Raw genomic sequence first — 27669 nt, forward strand, 5'->3', positions numbered from 1 at the left:
TGTTCTCTGCACAGTCTGCACCCTCTGACGGTTTCTTGCATAGCAAAAACTTGCAGGCAGTATTTCAAAATGCTGCTCTGATGGCAGGGGGGTTGGACCTAAGTGATCTTTAAGGTCCCTTCTATCCCAAACCATTCTATGATTCTAAGATTCAGCAGTGCCAGTAACCATGGGGGCTGAAGGCATTAACTAACAGACTTCATGCAGCCTCTAGGGACTATTGCTACCATTTTATACCTAGGTAACTAATATCAAAAAGGCTCTTTAAACCCGGCTGGCCAGTTCGAGATAATGAGGATCTCATTTTTCCATAGCTTTGAATTATATAGTACTGCATTTAAGGCATGATCCTCATTAATTTCAAATGCAGTCAGGAGCCTCATATCTAGAAGGTGATGGGACTTTGCCAGCAGGTTTCTCAGGCTTTGCCAGAGTAGGGTCTCCAGTGGTCCATATAGGCTTTGGGAAGGTATACATTGGAGCTACAACTCCTATACCTGTTTTTTTCCAACTCCATTCCTCTCTCCCTTTCCCTCAAATCTACTAATATTTTAGTCATGTATCTTCCCAATTTGGCTTTTCATCTCACTTCTTATTAATCAGCCCCAAATTCTAACCTCCTCTCTTCAGACTACCTCTGGGACCAAGACATCCAGGCCCAATATCCTTCACTAGGAAGAACCTGTCTCAAGCCTTCTGACTGTTTTCCCAGTCTTTCCTCCATTTGTAGGCACTTGGAGCTCTTCCTGTCCTCAGTCCTTTGCCTGTTTTCTTACCCTGTTTAATGTTATTTCTCTCTCCCAGTCTCTCCTTCCCTCCATCTTTCCCTCTTCACAGAACCTATTGCTATCTGACATCACCAATTTACTCTTTTCCAGTCCAAATTGTCCTTTCCATGCTCAGTGCTTTCTTTTGCCAGCTCCTCTGTCAGTCACTCTTGCTTTGCTTCTGCAAACTTACTCCTTGGTGACTTGTCCTACTCCTTCCTTCTTCCTGTTCTCTACTGCCTACTAGGGACTTGGTCCAGTCTGCTTGCTCAAACATGGTCTGCTCTTTCTACACCCTAAAGCTGCCCTTCCCCCTATCTACTGGAGACTACTCCTCCCTCAAAAAAGGACCAGAACTTTTTTATGTTGCAATATGATGTTTCTACCATTTCTTCTCCATCCCTGAAAGTGTTCAAGGCCAGGTTGGATGGGGCCCTGAGCAAACTGATACAGTAAGCGGCATCACTGCCTATGGCAGGGGGGTTGAAACTAGATATTTAAGGTCCCTTTCAACCCAAACCATTCTATGATCCTTGAAAATGGCTCAATGATTTGAGCTGTCTCATTTTGATTGTACCTTTTCCCCCCAAACTAATTCTCCTACGACAAGGAAATTTAGCCCAAGTAAAACTTGGAAAATTATAAGCAATGGAAATTGTGATTTTTAAGGGCACTGATAAGCAGCCTTAAAAATAAGTGACACCAATATTTACTCTTCGTACCTCTGCCATTTATCTGCATCTTCATTTAAACAGGCAGACTAGCAGCCTCTACCAGCCTATTCCTCGTGCTCAGTGCTACCACTAAGGAACCCTGAGATGTGAGCATGCCATGAAGGAGTGCTGAAATTCTGACATGATGGAATTGGCAGCCTTGTAACATCAGTCACAAGAAGCCAGGGGAGAACTGCAGGCTTAGGGGGTCTCTGTCAGCACTTATCTCTGGGCGCCAGTGTGAGAGCTCTGACATCCCTGCAGTGCAGTACAAGACACCGTGTGTACTCCTCAGGGCTGGCACTGCTTATCTTTAGGATTTACATCACCTTTCTCAGGTGCTTGTTTGTCGGAGGTACAGCTCCGTTTCTTGCCATTCATTCCTTCCTGGCAGAGGTTAAATACTGCATTATATACATCACCAGATTAGTGGCATGTATCCTTTTGGAAAGTTGATGCTGTGCTGATAGCTTGGAGAGACAAGTGAAATTGAAAAACAACCACTCTGCTTCCATTACTATCTTCGTAGCCAGGAAAGCAATAAATCTGAAGAAACAGTTAACTGAATGGAACATTGTGAGAGGACAAATGACATTGCTAGGGACTGTATTACCAGAGGAGTGAGATCAGGACATTCCAGTGATTATCTTAATTTCTTCATCTCTTCTGTCAATAGCTCTTGACTTCATTTCATTTGGCTGCCTCTCACTTACTTCCAGAGGCAAGAGGACAAATCCTGCCAGTGCCACACTGCAGCACTGTGTGCTCCAACTGCAGCAAACACTGTGACATTATGCTGCATTATGCTGAGGCAGCCAGACACTTCTGCTGAGTGCTGACATCAGTGATGTATCAGTATTTCACTGACTCCTATTCTATTAAAGGAGTTTAACAAGGTTGGTGTTCAGCACTGATGTCTCTGTTTATCTGCATGGAATTTAAAGTGCCCATAACTCAATAGCAAGTGATACTCTAATTTTTTTGAAAGATCCCTGTAACCGGTGGCTGATTCCATTACACATTCTCAGTCCCTTGATGTGTTGCTTTCCAATGTGGATCCCTTACCATTTGCCAGCCTGGGCCTGGGAGTGGAGTGCAATGGGGGAGGGAAATGAGGAAGCCCAAGCTGCTGTGTGCAGTCACACCTTGCCACATGGAGGTCTCAAGTCACTGTGTGTGTGCCACAAACACAAACCCGTTGCTCAACTCCCAGCAGATACCAACGATCACCCGACCACAAAGTTTATAACAGCATCAGGACTGGGGTAAATCTAGGAAAACTGGAAGTTTTCAGTCTTGTTGACAGAGCAGAGTGTAAGAGCTGCGCTCTTTCAAGTGCGGCCATTCACCGCTGAATCCTCTAGCCTGTTACCAGGAGCTAGGCTGCCAATAGCAAAGAGTGCATGAAAAGATGTGCTTTTCTGGAACTGCATCCCTCCTTTTCACAAAGTTTTCCTTCCACTATTTCAGTTTAACAGAGGAAGGGAAAGAATAATTTTCTCTATAAAATGAAAGAAGGATGTTTAATGCTATTACAGCCTAGTCAAAATCTGGAGAAACGAGGCAAAGTGAAATGGATGTGTCCATGAAAGGGCATTCCATCTTCAGGCCTCCAAACATACCCCTCTGTAGGAACCACATGGCACTTGGGCTTAAGTGGAATAACACTCTTTGAATATGTGCTACATTTTTGTGTATAAATAGGATGGAAAAATACACAACAGAAATAGGATGAGCACAGTCTTTATCAGTCAAGCAATAGTTTTATAGCCATTGGTATCATTGGTAATGTGAATAGACCAATTTGCTGATTAAGTTCTGTTCCTTTATTTTTATTTTTATTTTTTTTAATAAGAAAAGTTAATTTGTATTTATTTTATTTCTTCAGATCTAGTTTGGGTCTCATATTATTTACTAACAAAAAAAATCATTTTGTGGAAATGTTGAATGAAACCGAGTTTCAGGTACATTAGATCTATTGAAAATACTGTATCAAGACCAAACAATGGTAAGGATAAAAGTTGGCAAAGATATCTGTGTTGATCTTTGTTCTTTACAGACTGATGTTTTACTTTCAATTTATAGCAGAAAAAAATGCCATACATGTCATATCACAACTAAGAAATGCTTGAGGCTTCATAACACACCATTGCAAAGTTTTCAGTAAAGTGTTCGTAATTGCACACAGATGAACATCTACCAAAGCTATCCACATAAAGTTCCCGTGAAAAATTCGCAAAAAAATGATCCATTTATGAGCTAACAGACCAAACCTGTAAATAAATGACGTATGCATGCGCAGCCAATATCAATATGCAAATATCAGGCTTAGACTTATTTTCCAAAAATTGGTCCTGAAGTGTTGCCAAAAGTGAAAGCATCAAGATGAAGCTAGGCTATAACATAGTCAAGATCAAATTTTTTCAGTTAATCAGTTTTCTCAGTTCAGTCTCAGTAAGCAGAGGAGCAGTTCCACGTTTGACCTTGCTTTTCTCCACTAAAACGAAGTCCTAAAAAGATCAAGCCAATCCTCTCCCTATATCAACTCATGCAATAATTTTCATACAATAATTTCATGCAGTAATTTCCCTGCTTTATTAGTGAGAGCTTGCTCTGCTTTCAGAGAGGTGAATATAAAGCCATCTGAGTGTCCTCTGTCCAGATATTCCCATGTCCAAGTGTGATTAGCACTGTCTTGTCAAATTTAGCTCTAAGCCATTTGTGAACACCTTCTTTGTTTATAGTAGCACACTGAAATCTCCAAAGACTTCTGTGTTTGCTCTTCTGTGTATCCTATTAACAGTGCACTACGTTTCAAGATGTCATACTGCAGAAAGCTACAAAAGCACTTTTAATCAACCTAAACATAATCAAGTGAATTACTTTCATTCTGGATAAATACTGCTTGGTATAATTCTGACAAAACAAAATTGGGTTTTAGTTCTACTGCTGTAAATCCAGAGTGACTGTACAAGAATTTTTTGTACTGCATTTGAAATTCTTCAATTGCATCCCTATAAAAATTCAATTGTGGCTAAACAGGATTGAACCCCATAAATGACCAGCTATCACCTGCTTGGAAAGTGGTATAAGGAAATTTTCAAAAATATATGATCTTGAGAGAAATTTTCAAGAAGCTGATAACTGATGGAATGCCCAGATATTTTTACTATTCCATAAGAGAGTAAATAAAACTATATAACATAATATTTCAGTTTTCATTCCGGTATAAAGGAATGACTCCCAGCTGACTCCCAGCCTTGCTTTACTAAAGGCTGTCTAGTTACATAGGTGCAACCAACAACAACCTTCAACTCAGGACCTGGAGTTTTCTTAAAAAGCTGAAATTCAAAAAAGCAGGAACTAAGGCACAGAATGGGAAATACTGCTTTAGTTAAAAGAGTCAAGAACATGCATAAGGGGACTACCTCTATCAGACTTCATGTTGAATTCAGCACTATGCATTCCACTACTATATGCAAAGAACCAGATTTAAGTGTGTCCCAGCACTCCCATTTGTCTATTTGCTCAGCAGCTGTATGTAGCCAATCTCCTCAGAGAGATTTTAGCATGATGAAACTGTGGCTCGGATAGTAACTTACCAATACACTGTTACTGTTGATTTGTGCACAAACTGTAAGAGACAAAGCATCTTCTATCCCTGATTTACCAGTTTCTAGCCTGTATGTCAAGGTCAGGGGGAAGATAGCAAAATGTTAAGATTTGGGGTTAGGTTTTTTTATGGTGTCAATGAGAACGAGTTATTAATTCAATGACAGACTTTTCTATTTCTCTCAATAAACAGGACTGCATTACTGAACTGTAAAGCCAAGAAGACAGTGTGAAAATATGCAGGGGAACAACAGCTGTTAGTCATTATTTTCTCCTTATCCTTTCAACACCTCTGTTTCAATTTGCCCTCTAATGGGTAAATCACACTTTCTCCTTAGGACATTTTCTCATGTCAGGCAGGTACTAAAAAGAGTCCTGAGACAATTAAGAGTCATTGGCCAAAGACACCCTGTCTTTTGTTGCTTTTACTGTAGATATTGAACCTAATTTTTATGCTTTATCAAACAGATAAAACTGATGTGTTCTCTTAGTCCTTTGTGATAGAGGATGTTTCTGCTTTCCTTCTCTAGACATTGAACCTTGCTTCTTTTTTTTCCTTATACAGCCTCTCTTACATTTCTCAAAAGAGAAATATAACATATAAAAATTATTGCATCATTTTATTTAGGCCAAAGAAGAATCTACCATCAGACAGTATTTAAAGATTTGTTTTATGGTTTACCTCATCTGACAAGGCTTTGCAGTAGCTATATGGAAAAAGAGGAAAAATAGAAACAATTTTGCTTATGATCACATTCAGTGTAATGCACAAGCTACTTTGCACTATTCTCCATTTCTTAACTGTAAGAGGAATATTTACTGGTGTTTGAGCCATTGGTTCACTCTGAATTTAATTAATCTAACTCTATGCCACAGAGAAAACGAGGCAGGGAAAAATGCAAACAGCTAAAAAACATCACATGTCCTACTAAACTGGACTTTTTAACAGAAAATACATTTTCCTTTAATAACTCTGAAAGTCATAATTATCAATTTTTCCAAGCAGTCAACCTCCAAAGTGACAGAGGCAGAAACCTCCAAAGTGACAGAATATGTCCACTGATGAAGCTGGAGTATATCACAGCATGCACAAGCTTGCACGCATGCACTCTTCCAACTATTTCAAAGTAAGTGGCTGCTTTTCTTCAGAAAGGCAATTCAGTTTACATCTGGTTTTGACTTAAAGATTTGAAAGATTACTCTGATTACATTTCTCATACAGCTTCTAATATGTAACTTTTTTACAACTGGTACTGCCGCTACTATTAAGTGAAATGGATTGTGCAGAAGATGTTGTGGAGAAGGCTCAAGTCACCTGGCAGCTATGCTTGGGCAGTGCTAAAGTACACACACTCCTTATGGCTACACTCAAAAAGGCAAAATATTGTTCCAAAGAGTGCCTCAGTCTTTGTGGTGCCTCAGTCTTAAATGGTACAATAAATTACCTGGATTTTAAGCTCTCCCTCATCATCTAGGGCAGCTCCATCCCACCAACCCTCCTAGCTTGCTCAGGGCTCATATTATCACTGTTTACCAGCTCTTACATAACTCTGTTGTTTCTGTTGCCCGTCACATGCATCACTGATTGCAATCTCAGAAAGAAAAGGGGAAACAAAAATAATAAATAAAAACAGAAACAAAAATAAGCTCCCTTGGTACCAGGGAACATGGAAATCTTAGGAGCTTGGCATAAAACCTGGCACATGTAGTGACAGCGTCTGATGCTGGCAGTGGAGTGAAATATTGGGACCACGTGAAAAAGAATAAAGGAAAGAACATTCCCTCCGTAAAAATACCCTATATATATGTATATGTGTATATATGTATGTATGTAAAGAGCCACCATGCTAACTGAGAAAACAATGTAGTCCTAGGGGGAACGCGTCAGGGACCGTACCTGCGGGTGACGCGTTATTAAGGAAGGACCCCTCCAAAAGATATCATGCTCCCCGCCACCCCGGGATGAGATCCCTTTGTCCGTGCCCGCTCCCGCGGAGAGCGGCTGGCGCTGCCCTCACCCGGGCGAGCCGCAGTGCCCTCCCTGCCCACACGCCGTGCCTCGCTGCTTCAGGGCAAAAACAAACACGGGCTGAACAACAAAGGGCCGCGCTGGAGCCGCCGGGGCGCAGAGCGGCCGAGCACGCCCCCGGTGCCGCCCCCCGCTCCGTTCCCACAGGGGCTGCCCCCTCCCGCCCCCTGGCAGCTGCCATGTGTCTGTTCAAGTGCGATTAACACCGACCCGCCAAATCCCCCACCCCCCGCTTCCCCTTCCCGGGCCATTTGGGGCATGCACGCGCCCGCGCCCCGTGTTTACACGGCGGCGCCTTCGCGCGGAGCCTTTTTGTGGATGGCGCTGGCAGATGAGCCGGGGGAGGTGGGGGCTCCGCGCCGCACAGCGCCCGCCGCCACCGGCTATAAAAGCCTCCGGGCCCGCAGCCGGCAGGGCCAGGCGAGCCGCCGCGGACAGGCGGAGGATGGAGGGCGGCAGCGTGGGGTGCGCCTGCCCCCGCCCGCTCTCGGCGGCGCTGCCCCCGCAGGGGTACTCGCGCCTCTCCTCCTCCCCCCGGTGCGGGGGGCGGCCCGGCCCTGCCCTGACGGCCCTGCCCTTGCCCTGCAGCCCGGCGCCCTTCTGGAGACCATGGTTGCCCGCGCCGGGCGAGGCGGCCCCGCGGAGCGACCCCGGCCCCGCAGCGGTGAGTGTGGCGGGGGCGCGGCGGAGCCTCTGCCGCCGGCATCGCCGCAGGAACGACGGGGGAGTCCCGGCGGGGTGGGGATGCTCGGGGTGGGCCTTGTGCCGTGCCGAAGGGCTGACCTCTGCTCTCTCCTCCTCAGCCTCACGGCCCCGGCGGGCTGGCGGACGCCTCCCGAAAAGTGGCGCAGTACACGCACCCCGTCAGGTAAGCGGCTGTTCGGGCCGCCGCCGGTCCCCGCGGGGAGCTCGGGGCACACGGGGCCCGCTGGCGCTGCGCGGCCAGGAGGAGAGTCCTTTGCTCGGCAGCGCAGTGCCGCACCGCTCCATCTCCCGCCCCTTTTGTTTCCACCCATATATTTTTGTAGAGATTAAAGTCCCTGGGGAGCGAATTGGCCATCTATGTGCTTTTGCAACTGGTCGTTGGGCCATTGATTGCCAGCATTTGTGAATTTAACATCTTTGAGGTGTTGATGTGCTTCTGTGGTGTGGGACTTGACATGCTACGCAGTTATGTGGGCGTTTTTTTGTGGTGGAGGAGTTGGCTGAAGCCAGCTACTCATTCCTGGGCCCAGGATTAAAAAAGGAACGGGGGTGTAGTTCCTAGGCTGTCTTGCTGTGCAGACATTCAGCGCCCTCACAAACCAAGGAAGCAGGTACAGGCACGGGAGAGAGTGGCAGGCAGAGAGGGTATAGACTGGCTAAGCAACCATTGCGAAGGAAAATACTTGTGTAACTACTGTTTTAATGATGAAGGTAATGATAGTATCTGCACTGTAAGTTTTGAAAAGGAAATGATGAAAATAACTACAGTTGAATCTGCAGGAGAGTCTACATTCAGAAATACTAATAGGTGTCAAGAGAGGCTTAAAGTAATTGCACAGGTAGTTCTTCCAGACAAGATGCAGCTTTCTCCCAAATCTAGGTGCTGATCCTTCAAATACTGATGCCCAGATTAAGCAATTGCACAGGCTTACTTCACTGTGACTGCTCCAATACTTAGGTATGAGTGAATTCTGCTTCAGGGAATGAACACGTTACAAAGCTGGTGTCAGTTACTTTGTGCTGAAAAGAAAAGCAGTGTTCTGTTAAACAGTAGCCTAGAAAGTATTTCTTGTGATTGCTAGAAAGCTGTCTAGTTCTGTATCTTTAAGCATTTCTATTATAAACAATCTGTAGTCAGCATTTCGTTATGTTGCAGTGTGCTAGTCTCTTAGCTCATGGGACTTCCATGGTCTGTTTCTTCTAGCTATTTCCAAACTGCAAGTAAAAGAGGATGTTAGTTGAAAAGGAACAGGAACTGTGGAGTATATTAATTGCAATATATTATCACTAGCTGATAGCCCTTGTCAACTATGATATCACCAATTTTTGGTAGTTTCTAGATACAACACAGACTACTTTAAAATCTAGATCCACGGGGCATTCTTCAATAGGGAGTTTCTTGGAAATATCTTTCCATTCAGTTTGGGATTTGTTTCACACCATTGTAAACAACTATCTAGGCTGGAGACCTTCATTAAGGAAACTCTTAATTTAATCCAAATATATTTTGGATTCTGTTTGACACCTATTATATTCTCTAGGAATAGTTCCAGTTGGGGCAGTACTACTTGAATCAGATCCCTGGTAATACTGTTAATGAGGTACTGGAGTGTGAAATTTCACATACGTTGGATCTTGGGCTTTAGGGTAGTTTTGCTGCAAATCTAGCACTTCAAGTGCATCTTTATGTCTTCAGATGAAAATACAGAATCCAGGGAATGTTTTTTTTTGTTTTGTTTTTTTTCCTAATCATATGTAGAAAGTGATTTAGTAATTGACCACGTGAGGAAAAGCTCTGTAGGATGCTTGTCTTAACAGAATTTCACTTTGGTTTCTGCCAGCCACCACATAAAGTATGTAATAGCAATAAGCAAATCTATTGTATACTTGTTTCAGACTATTTTGGCCCAAATCAAGATGCTATGATTACTTGTATCAGGAAGCTGAAGCACTTCTGAAAAACTTTCCAGTTCAAGCTACAATTTCCTTTTATGAAGACTCAGATAGTGAAGATGATGAAGATGAACTGGAACAAGAATCAAGAACAGAATCAGATTGCTGATTGCAGGGAAGGCCAATGCCACTTCTAAGACTTAATTTAAACTTAATATAAATATGTATTATAGTATTTTTAAATATAATTTATTTCTATGTAAGTTATTCTTAATAAAACTGAGATGTCTTATAATTTAACTGAGCTTTTTCCTTTGTTCTATTCCTGTCCTGGTCTAGGCAGGGAATGTATTGATTATTATTTCTATCTGACATTTTATGTTTTGTTGACCATAACCTGAACACCAATTTTAGGAGCAGAGAACAGATGCCTTGCTTTAAAGGGCTCTATGGTTATTTGACTTTGTCAAAGTCTGAGGACACAAGGAAAGCTTTTCATGGTGATTTAGTAGGCTCCATATGGAAGTGTATCAAGGAATCATTGGATTAAGTATTCTAATGTGCTTGCTGTTACAACTGAGTTCCAAACATGGAGAAGAGAAATAATATAGCTGTTTTCTAAATGGAGAGAAGAGTCCAAATTCTATTCTAGGTTTTGATTTTTGAAGAAGGTGTTTGGCTTAAGTTACTCATACCTTCATACCTCATACTACATACTACATGTACTGTATTGTTATACATGATAGTTTCCCACTGCATTTGTTTGTAAAGTTGACAACAAGAAATGAGAAAAAGGCCTAATGTGAGTTCTTAGTGTGAGTTTGGTTTTAATAATTGAAGCAAAGTTTGGTACCAGTCATCATGAAGGCCAAAGGCCCTAAAAGAACACCAACAAAAATCCAAAATTTTAACTTGAACACCAGTGCCTCTGTCAGGTAGAGCTTTTGTACATACCTGGATATACTGTTGCCCGAGTGCTGCGTGTGTCGCTGCAGGCAGGGCTGGCTCAGTGTGCCAACAACATCGCTGGAGCGGCTGCCCCATCACATCTGCTCCCAAGGGACCCGGTGCTGAACGAATCGGGCCCTCACACACAGCCGGGCTCAGCATTTAACCTCCAGGGCGTGGGCAGCAGCAGCTGTGTCAGCCACGACAACCTTCCAGCTCGAGCACTTGGCGCTGGGAGACCTGGACGTAAAGCCAACCTTCGAGCGAAGGGAGGCAACCCCCGGCGGTGTACTCGGTACACGCCGCTCCCTCCCCGCAGAAATGTCCAGCCCCTGGAGGTTCCCACCGATCCGACCCCGAGCCGGCGCTGCCGGCCCCGATCGCGGCCCGGCCACCCCTGACCCCCGCCCGGCCCCGGCCCCGCCTGGCGCGGCGGAGCCTGCGCGCTGTGCCGGAGCTCCGCCCGCCCGCGGGAGCCCGGCCGCGGCCTGGCCCGGCAGGATGCTGAACGTGCCGCCGCCGGCTTTCCCCGCGCCCAGCTCCCAGCAGCGGGCGGCAGCGGGCGGCCGCAGCAAGGTAGGGGCGGCTTGGCCGCCGACAGTCTCTTTGGGGGTGGTGAAGGGCCCCGGCGCTTTCCCTGCGTTGGTGCCGCCTGCATGGCCTGGCCCCGCCCGGCGGGGCTGTGTTGGCTGCCGGTCGGTTCCCGGCTGCCGCCGGACACTGCCCTGGAGCGGTCTCGTACTCCGGCAGCCGCCGAGGGACCGCGGCAGGGCCCCGGGTGAGAGGCCAGCTCAGCCATGTCGCTGGAAAACACTTGGTACTTCTGGTTTGAAGGCGGTGGTGGTAACGCTTCCTGCGCTGCCGGCCCGGGCTGTTCACCCTGTGCAGAGATGGAGACTTTCAGCCTGGAATTCCTGCGTGCAGCTTATGCTGTATATGTTGTGTCTTCATCCGTGGGGGGGTTTTGAGAACACTTGTTGTCTGCAGACCTCACTTGGACAACAGACTTGTACTTAGACTGAAGTAGCATTAAGCGGTGTGGGTCTGTGTATGCTGTAGGGTTTTTTTGCTTCTGTTTTTCCTGTAGTTTTTTAAGTCCAGGGTTCTTTAAACGTTTTTCTGCTGTTAAAGTTTGGATCAAAGGGGTTCACAGTCTGTGGTGGTGTTGAAAAGGCACGTGTTAAACATCCTGAAGATCTTGCTCTGCTTTTCAGGGCAGGCCATGGCCTCTGGTAAGCTACTAGACTTCAGTCCCAGCTTTCTCTGGGTGAGTTTTCCAGTGGCTTTAGGGCTTGGGGAAAGTCTTTATGAATGCTGTGAAAGTGAACTTTCCAACCTTGTCATACCTTATGATGATTTTCAAATTTCCCGTCTTTGTTGCTTGTAGGTTTACAGGCCATATCTCAAAATGATGCTGATAAAAAATTTTTACTGCCACAGGCAGACTTCAGTTTGCTTTGGGAAGAGTCTGAATGTTTGGTGATGTTCAATAATTTCTGTATATGGGTTACTACCCAGAACACTTCCTTAAGCACCCTTACTACTGAGTAGGGCTCCCAAATATTAATGAATAATACGAGTTAGGTTATTTCCTTTTTGTCTGAGTACTCCTAAGGAGCTTAGAAGAGTGTATTTAATGGCTTTTTCTTCCTTTAGAGTTTAGTGATGTTTGTACATTTGTTATTTTTCAGGTACCTTTAAAACCAGGAAGGAGTCTTATGGATTGGATTCGATTAACTAAAAGTGGGAAGGACTTGACTGGTCTGAAAGGGAGGCTGATTGAAGTGACGGAAGATGAGCTCGCTAAGCACAACAAAAGGGAGGACTGCTGGATATGTATAAGAGGTTGGTTGTTGTGATATTGCTTCTGCATTTGTTACCTAGCTTCCCTTTTCTGTACTTAAAGAAGAAGCAACAAAACCAAAACCACAACAACAAAAGCCATACTCAAAACCAAACTATGTACCTTCAGTGTTTAGACCAGGTGTAATCTTGACATAATTGGACACAACTCTCTTTGACTTGGAGATTTTGTATCACAAAGATATTCTTTGCTTTCAAAACTTTCATAAGAAGTGTTTCAAGTGGGCATATTTTGTACCTCTTTTATATCTGCAAATGAAAGTGATAAAACACAAGATTGTAGGCAATGCATCAAATAAAAAGGGCTTAGCAAGAATAAGGCATTGAAAATGCTGGCATGTAGTTACACTCCTCAGTCTTGGACAGTTTATTATCTTTTGCAGTTGATTGGTTTTAGTGATTGCTTTAAAGCATCCAAATATATATAAATATTAAAAATGTTTCCTAAACCAGTAGAGTGGTCTTTGGAAAATAATTGTGCAAGGCCCACACACTGCTTCATAAAACTTAGCAATGCAAATGACAGTTGCCATGTAAGGCAGTTGTAATCTGCCTAGTGTAACAAACATCTGTGTAACTATGCTATTCTATTTATGGTATTATTTTAGTTAAATATTAGCTCAAAAGTAGAAAGTGTTATAAGTTAAAAGTGGATAAAAGATGGCCTGGAGCAACAGCTGTGGCTAGAAGAGGATTTTCAAGGCTGCAAATGGAGTTCCTAATTGTCCTACAGAAAGGAGTAAAATCTTTGCTGTCCAGTTTAATCATCTAGAGGCTAAAATACATTAATACTGCCTTAAATTTGTTAGGAAATAACAGCACAGGTAAGGGGATCAGCATAGCTAATGTGACATTTCTATAGGAAGAGTGGTTCTTTTAGTGGTAACTTTGATCTGGTAAGGAACAGCATTGATATTTGATATAATGTCATGTCTTAACTTCAGCAAAAGGCAGTTAAGAATTTCTCTTGGATGGTGACTCTTTTTGTTGGGTGTTAAAGGGGATGAGTGTGAAAGTAAGGGTAAAATGTCATTCAGTACTGTCCTTTGGACAAAATAATAGGATTGTTAATGGTCTGTGCTGCTCTTGCATGTGCTAGCAAAACTATAGTGGGAGGAGAGCTAAAGGAAGCTTGTTTAGTAAGGAGGTCTGTTAATTTTTCTCTCTGAAAGAGGGACATGTACTACCGCAGACAGAATTACTGCTTAAAATGCTTTTGTTTTGTTTTTAGTCTCATATTCTTCCTTGAATGCATCTCTAAGGTTGGTTTTCACAAGAACTCTGTCAAGCTGCTTCTGTATCTTTCTTTAAATTTTTCCATCTCTGCTTTTCCTTTGTTCTCAGACGACTAATATAAAAACATCATAACTGAGAATCCTGGTAGATTATCTGTAGACCTCATATGTGGACAAGTAGTAAAATAACATAATTGTGTAAAAGCTAAATGAGGTCTCTGCAGTCATAGTTAGACTGTGTCTCTAAAGAGCAGAAATTCATGAGAAGAATGTGAAGTAAAACAAGAACAGAGTTAACTTTGATCAAAAATCTAATGTGATAATCATCAAAGAAAGCTGTCATATGTGCCCCAAATTTATATATGAAGAGGGATGGCAGGGGAGTTAAAAAAAGCATGAAGAGTATAGAAATGAGATTTCTTTTGCTTCTGCAAGTTTGATGATCAATTTGACTAATATTCGGGAGGTCTTACCTCTGTTGATACTTATGTTTTATTGTGTGCAGTAATCGGTGCTGCACACAAGATGGCACAGTGAATACAGCCATCAGAAGAGCAGGTCAACAAAATATACAAAGATCCTTCCTTTTTTGGTTGGGATGGTTGTTCTTTTCAACTAGTATGTCTCCCCCGGCTCAGTGCTGAGTGCCTCTCTCTCCTTCTGATGTAATTAATGTGCACTTCTTAATATCTTAAAAGCTCCCTCTGAAAGTACTGGCATAGTTCTACTTTTGGTAGCTTCCTGTTTTGATAATGTTAAATATGTTAAACTATACTGCTAGGTAGGCCTGTAATAATCATGTTAACATGTAGTGAAATCTGTTTATAGCTGAATTTTTCAGGCTCTAATTATCCTGGTTGCATAGCAACAGTAATTAGAGTTCATCATTTCAGACCTGTGAAGAAACATTGTTTTATCTCTCTGGAAGTGCAGAAAGAATGCTGACCCCTTTTACTGGGACAGATTTTGTACCAGAGGTGCAAACCTTTAATGAACATAAGCTATGTTAATTTCTTATATTGCTGAATCTGAAGAATGGAAGTTTTCTTGCTGATGGTGACAGTTTTTCCTTATGGAAGACAGTTTATTCCTTTAGGCATTTTATTCCATAGATGATGGGTGGTAGGGAAACAACTATGACAAGAATTCAGGCATAACTTAATTGGAAGGGAGAGTGAAAATAATTCCATACACTAGCTGGCTCAATTTTATGTCTTTGTTAAAACCAGCCTCAGGTTCTTTTACCCCCGAGCTAGGATACATCATGTTCAACTTCTAGGTTGAAGTCTTGACCCAACAGATATCTTGAGACATTCACTGGGAAAAGTGATACAGCATTGTAGGATTGGCATCTCTGTATAATAAGATACCTCTTGTGCCCTACACAATTGTGTAGCTTATGTTTCTGTTTTTGCAAAGTCACACTATTTGTTCAAAAAATGCCTAGTGTTTGCCTTTACTCTTTAATGTGTGCTAACCTTTTCACTGGTTTTGGAGATAAGAGGCATCACAGAAATGTTGCTCATGTTTTTATATTCCACTTTTTTCAGGATTTGTATATAATGTCACACCATACATGGAATATCATCCTGGTGGTGAGGATGAACTAATGAAAGCAGCAGGAACTGATGGTACAGATCTCTTTGATCAGGTGAGAACAACTGGCAGCAAATGACACTTACTGTATTGTGAAGAATGCATGTTTTCTGATTATTTTTAGGGCATTCCAGTGGAAATGGTGATTTTTAACTTTTTCAGTCCTAAGGAAAGGCAGTGGGTTACTGCTCAGAATGACACGTGCTGAAAGAGTTTAAGCTTTGTACCAAAAGACACTAATGAAAATACCACTTTATGTTGTTGGAATGATGCTTCAATTAGACCATTTTTTTTAGCAGAAGTAGCAATAAAGCTAGCAAGAACTTGAGATACCACCTTCTTAATAAATTGCTACAATGACTAATTGCTGTAATTTGAGAGACCTTTTTTCTTCAGAGCTTTCACTTTTCGAAAAAGGCTTGTAGAATTGTCTATTCACTTGGCAAGTACATTATCAGAAGAAATGCTGGATCTGCTATTAAGTGATTGTGAACAAATCACAAGATGACAGTTGGTCTCTTCTTTGTTTACTGTTTCTTTAAATATTTTGAAAACACTCAGAAAATAAAGGGGCTGCAGCATGGGTGTGCTTTCTGCAAGGAATCGCTTGCAAACTTGGTGTTGTTCTAAAAGCTGATTTATTGAGTTGGTATTTTTTAGAAACAGACATTCTCTGAGTCTCCTTGACTCACTAGGTTTATCTAATAAACTGAGAAAGAGCAGAAAGAAAGCCTCATCTGTTCCTGAAAGGAAATCTGTTACCTCCTTACATGTTGTGTGTCAGAGTATGTCATGCCTTTATTTGCAAAATGTTTTTAACAATGTAAAGATGTGATAATGTTTTAGCTTTGAGTTTATCCTTGGTTAGTCCTTTTACGAATGAAGTGTTAGATTTGGGCATAATTTTTTGATTTCCATATATATGGACTTTTTCTCCTAAAAGTTCATCCAGTATCAAGTTGTGACCTGGAATTATGTGGCTGGGTCATTGTATGATGTACTCGGAAACAGGAGTCTTGACATCAGGAATATTTGGGAAAGTTCCTCTAGTTGTTACTAACTGCATATACATGCTTGCTGCATTTTTTTAATTTTTTTTTTTAGTTTGTTTTGTCGTGGGAATGGAAAGCAGTGTTCAGACCCTTAAAATATGCTTTTCGCTTTTATTGTTTCTGGCTGATGTCTTTCCTGTTCCTAGAGGCATTTCTGGTTTCCTCTCTGCTTTAGCATTCTGTGTCTGTTGGATATCGATCTTTTAGAGAGTTTGGTAGGTTGTTAGTGTTTCTCAAATTTTTGTGAAAATTAATTATCATTCATAATCCTTTATTTCTTTCTGTTATTTGTGTATGAGGAAACTGTAACTTGTGAATGGGATTCTTTATCTCACCTCCTTAGGTTGTTCAGTTTGAAGTTAATTTAAGTCTAGATACCATTCAAATTTGTCATGCAACACTTTGTTTCCTTTTTTCTTCTTGTGATGTTATCCTGGATGCCCTATCAGAATTGGCTTTTCTGCCATCCATTTCCTCTGCAAGTTCTCCAGTTCTGGTCTGTAAAGCTACTGCTTTTTCTTCACTTTATTTGACTTTCTAAAATAGGTAATATCTAAATGATTCAGTGATAGTAAGACAGAAACAAACAGAAATACACCAACTTAGTAAGAAGAGTTTTTGTGTCTAAACTACTATTCTTTATGTTTGTTTCCGTCATCCCTTTTCCCTTCACTTGTCTAAACAAGACTAATAACCCTTGTGGTAAAGACAAGGTTTTTATTCTGTAATTGCATAGCATACATCATAAAAATGCTCTTCTGAAGTATATTCTGTAGCTCAAGGTAATGATGTTCTGATACTGCAAAGCATAAATAAATAAATTGTGACATTTTCATGGTCCTACTTTTTTACACTTGCTATCTGTAATAGAAGTAAAAATAAGTACTGAATGATGCAATAATGAGTTTTAATTTGTTTAAAAATAATCTGCTAAATTAATTATATTAGTCACTGTACAAAAATGAACTTTTCTATTTCAGTGCATAGAACAACATGGTCAGATTTACCAATTTTGTGAAAAAATATTTTGTTAACATAGGTGCATCGTTGGGTCAATTACGAATCGATGCTGAAGGAATGTCTTGTTGGGAGAATGGCTGTCAAGCCTATTGCTGCTCCAAAAGGTGAGACTTTTTAAGAATGAAATATTTTCTGTGATGCTTTATTCCAAATTTATCTGGAAATTATGAGAAATTCTAAATCATCATATTTATAAGGAGAGTCTCTATTCTTGCATAGAGTGAAGGCTGTTGCATATATTTGGGTTTTTTTGCAGCAGACAACTGAGGGTGAAATGTTTTTATGAATGAAGACTTTTTAAAGTAATGTACTTCTAAGTTTCTTCTTTTAGTCATTAGAAAACAGATGTGTGTCTTATGTGTGTGTGTGTGTATAGAAAGAAACTTTTTCCTCTCCCTCAAGATCTCTCTTTCTTCTTCTGATCCCTGGGGACAAACTGTCATAGGCAGCTCTCATCTTGAAATAACAGTCAATATTTTCAATCTCATGATTTCAGCAGTAGACATATGTCTGGCAAGTTGCATATATATTGGCATATTTGAATACACTTTATGGGCAGTTATCCTTTCCAGAACACTTCATTGGGTCCTTTAGTTTGAATTTAATTAGAGAAACTTTTGCTGATACAACAAACTCTTCTGAGCCAGGACAGCAAGAAATGTAGTATATTGTCTTAAAATGCTGGTGATAGTTTCCAGAGACTTTAATTTGCAGTTTTTCTTTTGGTTTGTAGGCCACAGCCAAAAACTTCCTACTATCTGGGAAGCAGACACTGTTACTCAATACTGACCCTTAGCAAAGCTGCTGTGAAAACATAGAAGAATTAATGGTTGCAACTATTTTTCTCCAATTTTGTGGCATCCTTTAGTTCACAAATTCAGCCATCCTGTAGCTCTTCAGCTTCTGACAAAGTGCACTGCATACTTGCTTAGTGCTTAGGTCACATCCCCTTAGCAGTTAGGTTGAGTTTGATCTGTATATGAAGGGCAATAGTATTTTCCATCTCCGTGATGCTTAGTAGCTAATTCCAGTGTTAAACTTTTGAGTTAAATGCTACAAAGTATGGAGAAGCCTGGACAGCATAAATGCCTCATGGAGTTGAGGCATTACACATACATTACTGCTACTTTATCAGCTGAGTTAGAAATTTAAAAGTAAACCTGAATTTTTCTGATTTCATTAATCTAACTTTTCTGCAACTGGAAGGAATTCTTGTGATAGCCAGTCAGTAAAACATAAACACGTCTTTTCCCCTGCCAGCTATGACAGTCCATTTTCTGCTGTTCCTTTTTTCTGCTTTGCTCTTTAATAGGACTTTTCTCTCCATTTTGCTGTAGTAAAATTTACAGGATAAAGGTTGCCAACTATATAAAACCAGTTCTATTGCCTGTGTGTCTTTTAGCCTTTTGAAAAAATGTAATTTCATTAATTAAGAAACTGATTACAGAAGCACAGAATCACTTAGGTTGGAAAAGACCTCCAAGGTCTAGTCCAATCTTTGACCGATCACCACCTTGTCAACTAGACCATGGCACTGAGTGCCACATCCAGTCGTTTCTTGAACACTTCCAGGGATGGTAACTGCACCACTTCCCTTGGCAATTCATTCAAATGCTTAACAGCCCTTTCCATGACGGAGTTCTTCCTGATGTCCAACCAGAACCTCCCCTGATGCAGCTTGAGGCCATTTCCTGTTACCCTGTCACGAGTTGCCTGGGAGAAGAGGCCAACTCCCACCTGGCTACAGCCTCCTTTCAGGTAGTTGTAGAGAGTGATAATGTCACCCTTTAGCCTCCTTTTCTCCAGGCTAAACAACCCCAGCTTCTTCAGCTGCTCCTCATATGACTTACTCTCTAAATCCATCACCAGTTTCATTACCTTTCCTGGACGCTCTCCTGGACTTTCTGAAATTCTTCACAGTAAAATTCTCAAAGTTTATTTTATTCCTCTTCCTCTGTTGAATTATCAAAAAATGTGATTGGCTAACTTCACTATTAGCCAGCAATAATTCTAGTCTCACATCCTTCCAGAAGACCATATTCTGCAAAGTTTGCATTTGAATAAGTTACTAAGTTAAGGTGCATGTTTTTGAATATAGGATTAAATTAAGTATAGAGGGAACACAAAACTTCAAATTAAGGATTGCATTACTTTCTTTTTGTGACAGAGGGTGAGTGTTTGCTAATAGGGCAAACATTGGTATTTGATGCTTGGTGCAGTCCCAATACAGAGCTAGGAAGGTAGATGTAGTTTTGTTGGAGTGTTGCTGGAAGATTTGTCGTTCAGCTTAGGTTTTGTTTCCTATGTTGTGGTGGGTTTTTCTGGAAGATGTTGTGATGATTTGCTCACTGAACTGCTTGAGAAAACTGAAGCTTGTCTTTACACAATTGAGGTTTTTTAAGAAGAGTTTTTTGAAAATACTGGTGATAGTGATTTTGCCGACTTGTATTTTGGGAATGCTGCTTTATGCTATGGTAGTGACTGACAGGAAATTCTGAAGTGTTGCTTCTATAGTGTTACAGTGGATCTGTGCACTGAAACATGTAGCGTTTGTACATGCTGAGAAGGCCAGCACAGTACCCAGGTATGTAAGAGATGATTTCAGAATCTCTCTCAGCAAACCTGTGCAGAATTAAACTGCTTGCCTTCTCTTCAGGGCACTCAGCTGTAAACATTAGCGCAGTTTCTTGTCTGGTATTTTTTAATATTGCTAATGTTTTGCATAGACACGTCAGTATACATCCCTGTATTGCTTCAGTGATTACTTAGCTTGGGAATCAGAATACATGTTGTGTTATTGTTAATTCAGTGAAATTAGACTGAGAGCTGTGGTGTCATCCAAGGAAGAGAGGTAGGGCTCTGCCTTCAATATGCCTCACGCAGTCCTTAAAATTGTAATGCCAGTTTCAGTGCACTGTTATAATGTAGTGAAATGAGAGTAGACTTCTGAATGCAAAAAATTACCTTTCATTAGAAACAAGTTTTTGTGAATGACTTGCTATCCTGGCAGAAAGCTTAAAGTAGTGTATAGCAGAATTTGCAGACAAATATTGCCTCAACCAAGAATTTGTGGAGAGTTTTCTTTTTACTTTATAATGGCACAACATGAAAGCCGCTAATGAAGGCAATTCTTGATCGTCTCTCAAATAATTTTGCAATGCTCTATGCTTGATGCTTTGTTCTAGGAACCTTCCTTAACTTCTGTCTAGCATTTTTCCTCTAACACTGGCTGGTGTGACGCAGAGCACTGGGAAGGATTTGGAAGAACATACGAGAAACATTCCCACTTTGGTTTTTGTAAAAGGGAGCAGGAAGAACACATTTGTTTCTCTCCCTTCCCCAAACCTGGCTGTCATAGGAAAGAATATGAAATGGACCTTCATATTGGGACATTATGAGATGTGCAATGTAGAGAAGGTCAGAAAGGGGCCTAGGGGTATCTAGAGGGCTAGTTTCCCCACAGATTTGCTGTGAACCAAAGGATATGGGGCTGCGGTGCCTTTCTGATAGAGTTGAGCACCTTGTATATAAATTGACACTGTGAATCATCCATTTGGTACTTTTTTTTTCTGCTAGTGTTTTTTTGAATTTTTTTTTAATAGTTGCTGCAAACTGTAGATTTAATGAAGAATTCAGATACTACCTTGACAAATAAAATCATTTGGCAGAAAAAGCTTATAGAAAGATATTCATTTTCCTGTGTTTCTGCCAAGGATTGGGTTTACATTTCCAAGGGTTGGGATGGTCAGATTCACATTCTACTATGTGATGTCATGAGGCAAGTGTCATTGGAATTCTTAACAGATTCAGTAAACTTGTAGCTGTGAAGTTTATAGTTGTACAACATAATCTGTGATGTTTGTTTTGAACAAACAAAAATCTTTGATGTTTGTCTTTCAGTGCTGTGCAGCTTCTGGCATTTGTAACATACTGGTTTTTCAGTTAGACATAATCTTTTGGAATGGTAATCAGTGCTGCATTTATTTGTCACTTCCTGATATCTGAAGTGTCCTGGTCAATCTGTTAATGTTTTGGAAGGTTTATTTGGAGATTCTTAGTTTGGCTAATTTCTTCGGCATGATGTGTGCAAGTACTGTGCTGTAACTTCTTAACTGTCATGCTTGTTGCTTTTTCTTAATGCTTTTAGAGATTTCTTCTACTCTGTCTGAAGGGAAGAAGCAGCTCAATGGTAAGTATTCACCTGGAGCAAAATAGGGAATGAATCTTAAACTTATTTGAATATTATTGAATGAGCAGTGTTTATCCAGACTTCTCTCTGTATTTGAATCAAATGCTGAGGCTCCAGTGAACCGTGGAAATTTCAAAAGGCAAAATCCTAATCAGGTATTGTGAGTTCCATGTCTGGAAGTATTGTAAGACTGCGGTAGAGTAGATAAGGGAGGTAAGAGATGAACAAGTAAGTTCAGCTTGTCTGCAAAGTGCTTGGAAGATTTTCTGCAAAGGTCTTTTCTATCCTGTTTCCTGTCAGGTCTCCCATTTTTTTGGTTGCATCAATTTCTTTTTATTCTTTCAAGGTGCAAAATTGTGCATTTTCTTTTGAGCTTCATGGAGCTTTTGTCAGTCCATTGCTTCAGTCTGTTTGTGTCCCTTTGAATGGTAGCCATAACCTTGCATGGTTTGGCTGCTTTCCACGAGTTGTTATTGCTCATGTACTTCCTGAATGTAGGACAGGTTCCCTGTAGGTGGCTAATGACAGTATGAAACAGTATCAGCATTCCCTGTTCCCTAGGGAATGCCAACAGTAACCAGCCCCTAGTGGGACTTTGCATGCTGATCACACCTTTTGTGACTGTCAGTTCTACTAATTTTCTATCGAGGTTGTAATCCTCCTGTCAAACCCAGCTGTTTCCAGTGTGGCTATGAGGATAATATGGGAACCTTTGTCATTACGCTTGCTGTCCCATGGGACTGTGCAAAGCAATTCCTAGAACAAGCTGAAGTTTGCTCCCTTGAGATGCGGAATTGTATTTCTACTGTTCATCTGGTTGCCTTAAACTCTTTCATACCTGCCATCAGCCTTTGGCTTCACCACCAGCTTTCCTTTCTGATCACCATGACCAGTACAGCACTTTGCTTAATTGATCACCTGAATCATTGTCTTTTTATTAAATTGTTAATTCTTGTTTTCATGTAGCATCTTACAGTATTTCAGAATAATTCATAAATAACTTTGTTTGCCAGAATGTTCTATTTTATTGTGGCTGCTTATATATTTCTGTTGACCTGCAAAAGCAAACTGGAGTGTGTATGACCATGAATTCCTGTTATCTGTGGGGGCCAACCTAAGCATATGATGTATGTCCTCAAGAAAGGCTTAGCCTTTGAGAAGGCTTTTATCATTAGGTGATTGGTTTTCTTTTGCAATGATCTGACTGCTCTGCCATTTAGCTTCCTTGGCAGCTGCAGATGGTGTGTACTCAGGACTAATTAAGGATCAAAGAATAAGTAATTTGACTGAGTTTTAATTGCTTTGGGTTAATTCTCCCATCTGGATGATCAAATATTTTCAACAGATTGGACCGGAGTGGCTCTCTGTTTTTATCTACTTCCCACATGGTGAAGCCACTCAATCACCGTGTTTAAGGTTGTAGTCATACTACAAAACTTACTGGCAATTAGAAGATAGTAATCTGGGTAACTGAGAATTCAGGTGCTAATTATTTTATGCATAGCCATTTCAAGTTTGCAAGGTTTGCCTTTGAATGGGCTTGGAACCAGCACTTACCAGCTGTTCAGTCTGCAGCTTCCTCCATCATTATTCTATTTAACTTCTTTGTGTTAAAACTGATGAAGGGTTGCAGTTGCTTTTATCTGTCTCTGTGCTCAAGTGTTTGCCAAATATTTTCAGTTTCTATCATGCCAGAGATTAGTACAGTTGACTTTTGAAAGACTGATCAACTGTTGCCTCCTAGCAAAGGCCTTTTCAGACTGTTTTGTGAAGTTTAATACTTAGAGTAGCTGAATTCTGTGAAAATTCCTAGGAAAGTGCTAAGTTGAAAGATTAAGGTTGATATCTTTGCTTAACTGACTGACATGAAGTTTTACTTGTGAATTAGGTTAGATCAGACATCCCAAATTGAATTTACTCATCTGAATTGTATAAACAAATAGTTCTGTTAAAGGGAATTTGTTCAGATAACCTTGTGCTTCACTATCACAAAGTGTAAAAGCACAGGGTAGTTACAGGTGAAACTGAGATCAAGCCACATGTACCAGAAGGGCTGCAGACACAGGTACTGTGTTGTATGGAACTCTTAATTTCTGAAGTAGAATTTCATTTTCTAGGACCCTAATCTCCAAGAGAAAATACTGAATAAAAACTAAATTTAAAAAGTATTTTTTAGTAAAGTAAAATAAAGTATGGTTATTTTTGGCTGCCTGTGGAAATAAAGCCATTGAATATTGTTCAGGGATATTTAGAACATGCAATTAAAAAAAAATAAAACCAAACCCCAGATATACCTGATAAGTATTTCTATTAAGCAAGCATCCCAGCAGCCATTTTATTGACTGTCTGCTCTTTGTAGGTATGCTTCCTGAGAAGAAAGTACTAGCTTCTTCCGCTAAAGACTTAACTCCAAGGTAAGCCTTTGTCTTTCATTGGCCGTTGAGCATTCTATTTAAAAATTCTGTGCAATTCTTAGTACATGCAGGCAACTTCTTCGATGGTTAGCTCTCAGTGTTTCAGCTAAATGAGTATATGTCATTACCATCCTCTCAGAAGTAGGAAAGTTGAGGTTTATGTTTAAACAACTTGCCAAAGGTCATATAGGCAAATGATTATTCTTGGCCTGCTCAGTTGATGTCTAACACTTGCACCTCCTTGCATTGTATAAAAGTGTATGACTTATATTTGCAGACTCCTTAGGTTTGCTTCTTGAGGAAACTTCTAGAAAATGATTCCAACTGGGCTGATTACTTTTTTTGACTTTAGTTAATTTGTCCATAGATGTACAAATAGCCATGCCTTGAAAATGTGCTTCATTTCAAGCTGGAATATAGTAAAATGTGATAGCTGTATTCAAGTTTCTACAATATGCAAAGCGAAGCAGGCCCTAAAATCTCATTGTGATATGCCTACTGTTGTCACTGAGGTGTCATTTTACTCCGTGATGCCTTGAGTCAACAAGGTTCAGTTTCTCACTTGACACGAAAATCTCCTGTGAGTGTGTGATCTCTGGGCTAGTTACATGCAGTCAGAAAATGTTGTGGCTTGTAAGCAACTGGAATGTGGTTTATCTTCTGAAGTGCTCCCCAAACCTTGCTGCCTTTCTTCCCACGTGTGTCTGGCATATTCTGGATGTGACTGGAAGCTGTGCAACCTAGAATGTATTGGCTGTCAGGAATGTTTGCCGGAGGGATCATCCTCCCTCTCTGCCTGCTTTTCTGGTCCAGTAGTCTAAACAGTAGATAGAAGTTACTTCCTGGCAAGTGTAAAGCCATACAAATAATTAGCATCTGAAGGCTTTCCTTTTTTTTTACTTTACCTGGATTTATTACGAGATTTGGACAGCATGGGAACATAGGAATGAATGTAAAATCTAGATTCAGGGAGATGAAGGGAGATGGTTTTGTGGTATGTGCGTCAGATCTTTAACTCTTGGAAGCCACTCTGCTTATTTAATGCTTTTGTCTGGAGTCAAGATTTTAATCATCTCCTAAGAAAGGTTCATATACTGCAAAGAGGGTGCATATGCTTTTTAAGTAAAACTAATGACATATAATTTTAACTTCAATTTGCTAACTATCAGGATGCATAATTAGATGTTACATTAGTAATGTTTTCAAAATTACTGGCTTTGGACTTACCTCTTCAAAAATAGTAAGTCATGTATTTGGCTTGTAAATTCATGAAAGATGCTCTTCTTGAAGACTTGAATTTAAATATGTTTTGATATGCCCAAAGAAATTATATATTTTTTTTGTTATTGAATTTTTTGTTTTACAGTTATGATTGGTTCCAAACAGATAGTTTGATCACCGTTGTCATATATACTAAGCAGAAGGTAAGTGAAAAGGAGGATTACAAAATCCAGTTGTGATCTAGCTTGAATTCTGGAAGAACTTCATAAAAATTGTTGTGGTTTTTTTTCCCCCTTGACTGTGAAAGGATATAAATGAAGAGTTGGTGATAGTTGACTGTCAAGATAAACGATTAAGGGGAGAGATCATCATGGATGACTACTCATATCTTGTAGAAGTTGGTAGGTATTGTAACTTTGCGGTTGAAAATACTGAAGTTTCATTCTACTTTATTCAAACCCTTTCATTAGACCATACACATTTTACGTGTACTACTTAATATTTTATTCCTTTTTCATTTAAGATGATTAAAGTACCTTGATGTGAATTAATTACATTGTGTATCAACTCACATCTTCATTTGTTAAGTATGTACTAAATGTTTTACATGTGGACTAAAGTGAAGTAAGAAATCAATTTTAAAGTTGTGTAAAATTTTTCTTCAAGTGTGTTTTTTATGGTTATTAAAATGGTCTTATTCAAAAGGACAAGTGCAATAATTTACATAAATGAAGATTAGTAGCGTTAAATGAGCCGTTGTTAAAAGTAATGGGAAAAATGGTGCCTTTATGTATGAGGCCTGTAGAAGTCATGAGTAAAATTTCAAGGCCAAATAAAGATGCATAGGTTTCTAGGCTCATTAATTCACTCAATATTCGTAGACTTACAGTGTAGGTGTATACATAAGTGTGTGTCTATATATGTATATATGATGACTGGAATATAATTTTATTATTGCTTGACACAGAATTTGTTTGTCTTTATTTCAGACTTGGATCATGCAGTTTCAGAAGAAGTGGCTGGTAATTTCTGTCTCTTGCAGCGCTTCTGTATCTCTTCTAGGATAGTCCAGTCAGGAGTTGAACTTCAGTGATCCTTGTGGGTCCCTTCCAAGTCACGATATTCTATGATTCTAATATCAGAATGTGGAACTTTAGTTTATTTTTCTGACTCTTTGGATACTTTACAGTTTTGCTTACCACCAGGTCCTGACACAGTCAATCAAACCATACCATAACAATGAATAATTTTTTTTTTAAATGATGGCATTTGGCGCTGTGAAAGTATAAGCTGATAGTGCTCTGATCCCTCTGAATATGATTAAATGTTAAAATAGTTAGAAGTTAGTTCTGTTGTGTATTTGTAAAATGTTCTTTGCTGAGACTGGGATTTTCTTGTATTTAATTATTCATTCAAATGGCCTTGAAAAGAAAGTATTAAGTAGTGGTAGTTACCAATTTCCAGTACATGAGGACTCTGTGTTCATGAGCATTTTTCTTGACCAGATGGGCTGTGAAGCTGTCCTAGTTCCACAATCTATTTAGCAAATAAAGTATATTAATTATGCATATTAAATTAGTGCTTGTTGTTTTAATTGCACTCAAAAACATTATAGAGTGATAGGTAGAAGTATATTTAATTTGATATTCTAATTTAGTGGATTAACTACATGTGTCTTGAGAAATTTCTTCTAAATTCTTCTAAAATTTAGTTGTAACCAAGGAATGAATTTTTTTTTTACGAAGCGTAACTAAAAGTAACAATGTGAAACCTTTTCTCTTCCAGTAAATATTGCTGAAAAAATAGGAAAAGTAGAAATTATCTTAAAGAAAAAGGATAACATTCATTGGAAAATGCTGGGACAGCCCTGGGGGTGTCATAATACATTTATCAAACGCACAGACAGAGGTAAGCAATTTCATGGCCAAGTTACCAGTTGTTTTCTGACTTCTTGGAGCTTGTTAGTCATTTGGTTTCTTTCAGGATTTTCTATTGCTGTAGTTGTACCTTCAATTCATTCATGATTGATGTCTAATCTTGTTGAAAGCTACTCAGGAGTTCTCCTTGAAAGGATTCAACTTAGAGGTGTTGTTTTGCCTTGCTTTGGTTCGGTGGTTCATTTTGTCCCACATAGGAGTTGAAGGTCTTTCAGGCTTGTGGAAAGACTGGAAGAACCTAATAATGTAAGGTGAAGACTGCTTGAGTATTGTTCCACCTCATGGCTGCCTGTGTGCTTAATGTCCTCTCTGTCCGTGTGAAAAGACCCTGAGGGACAGTGCACAGATTTGTATCAATCATTATGGAAGTAACTGTAGCGAAGGTTTTCCTTCACTTCCAGTTTTTTCTATAGATATAGTAACATCTTTCAATGTAATGTTGTTCCATCACACTACATCTTTGTAAGTTGATCTA

General features: G+C 40.2%; 2 protein-coding genes across 5 annotated transcripts in view; both read left to right on the forward strand.

Moving 5' to 3' along the window:
- The first annotated feature begins 7210 nt into the window (after window positions 1-7210).
- RIPPLY2 (ripply transcriptional repressor 2) lies at window positions 7211-10659 on the forward strand. The gene is made up of 3 exons (XM_051777994.1): window positions 7211-7785; window positions 7925-7989; window positions 9723-10659. Exons 1-3 carry the CDS (start codon window positions 7453-7455, stop codon window positions 9886-9888), a joined length of 564 nt encoding a protein of 187 aa, XP_051633954.1. The 5' UTR covers window positions 7211-7452; the 3' UTR covers window positions 9889-10659.
- Window positions 10660-11103: 444 nt separating this feature from the next.
- The window catches only part of LOC127466734 (cytochrome b5 reductase 4), a 35541-nt gene continuing 18975 nt past the window's right edge, over window positions 11104-27669 (forward strand). The window contains exons 1-11 of one of the 4 annotated variants that reach the window (XM_051777951.1): window positions 11151-11243; window positions 11882-11934; window positions 12359-12512; window positions 15316-15416; window positions 17453-17537; window positions 21581-21622; window positions 23982-24036; window positions 25403-25460; window positions 25565-25658; window positions 26247-26279; window positions 27043-27165. In XM_051777951.1, coding sequence (XP_051633911.1) covers window positions 11890-11934; window positions 12359-12512; window positions 15316-15416; window positions 17453-17537; window positions 21581-21622; window positions 23982-24036; window positions 25403-25460; window positions 25565-25658; window positions 26247-26279; window positions 27043-27165 — 790 coding nt within the window. In that variant the 5' untranslated portion in view covers window positions 11151-11243; window positions 11882-11889. Of the gene's footprint in view, window positions 11244-11330; window positions 11446-11881; window positions 11935-12358; window positions 12513-15315; window positions 15417-17452; window positions 17538-21580; window positions 21623-23981; window positions 24037-25402; window positions 25461-25564; window positions 25659-26246; window positions 26280-27042; window positions 27166-27669 lie in introns of those variants that run through there. The other 3 variants (XM_051777949.1, XM_051777952.1, XM_051777950.1) reach the window with 3 other exon arrangements.

The sequence above is a fragment of the Manacus candei genome, unplaced genomic scaffold (genome assembly GCF_025592945.1).
Source record: "Manacus candei isolate 608988 ecotype Guabito, Panama unplaced genomic scaffold, ASM2559294v1 h1tg000011l, whole genome shotgun sequence".
NCBI lineage: Eukaryota > Metazoa > Chordata > Aves > Passeriformes > Pipridae > Manacus > Manacus candei.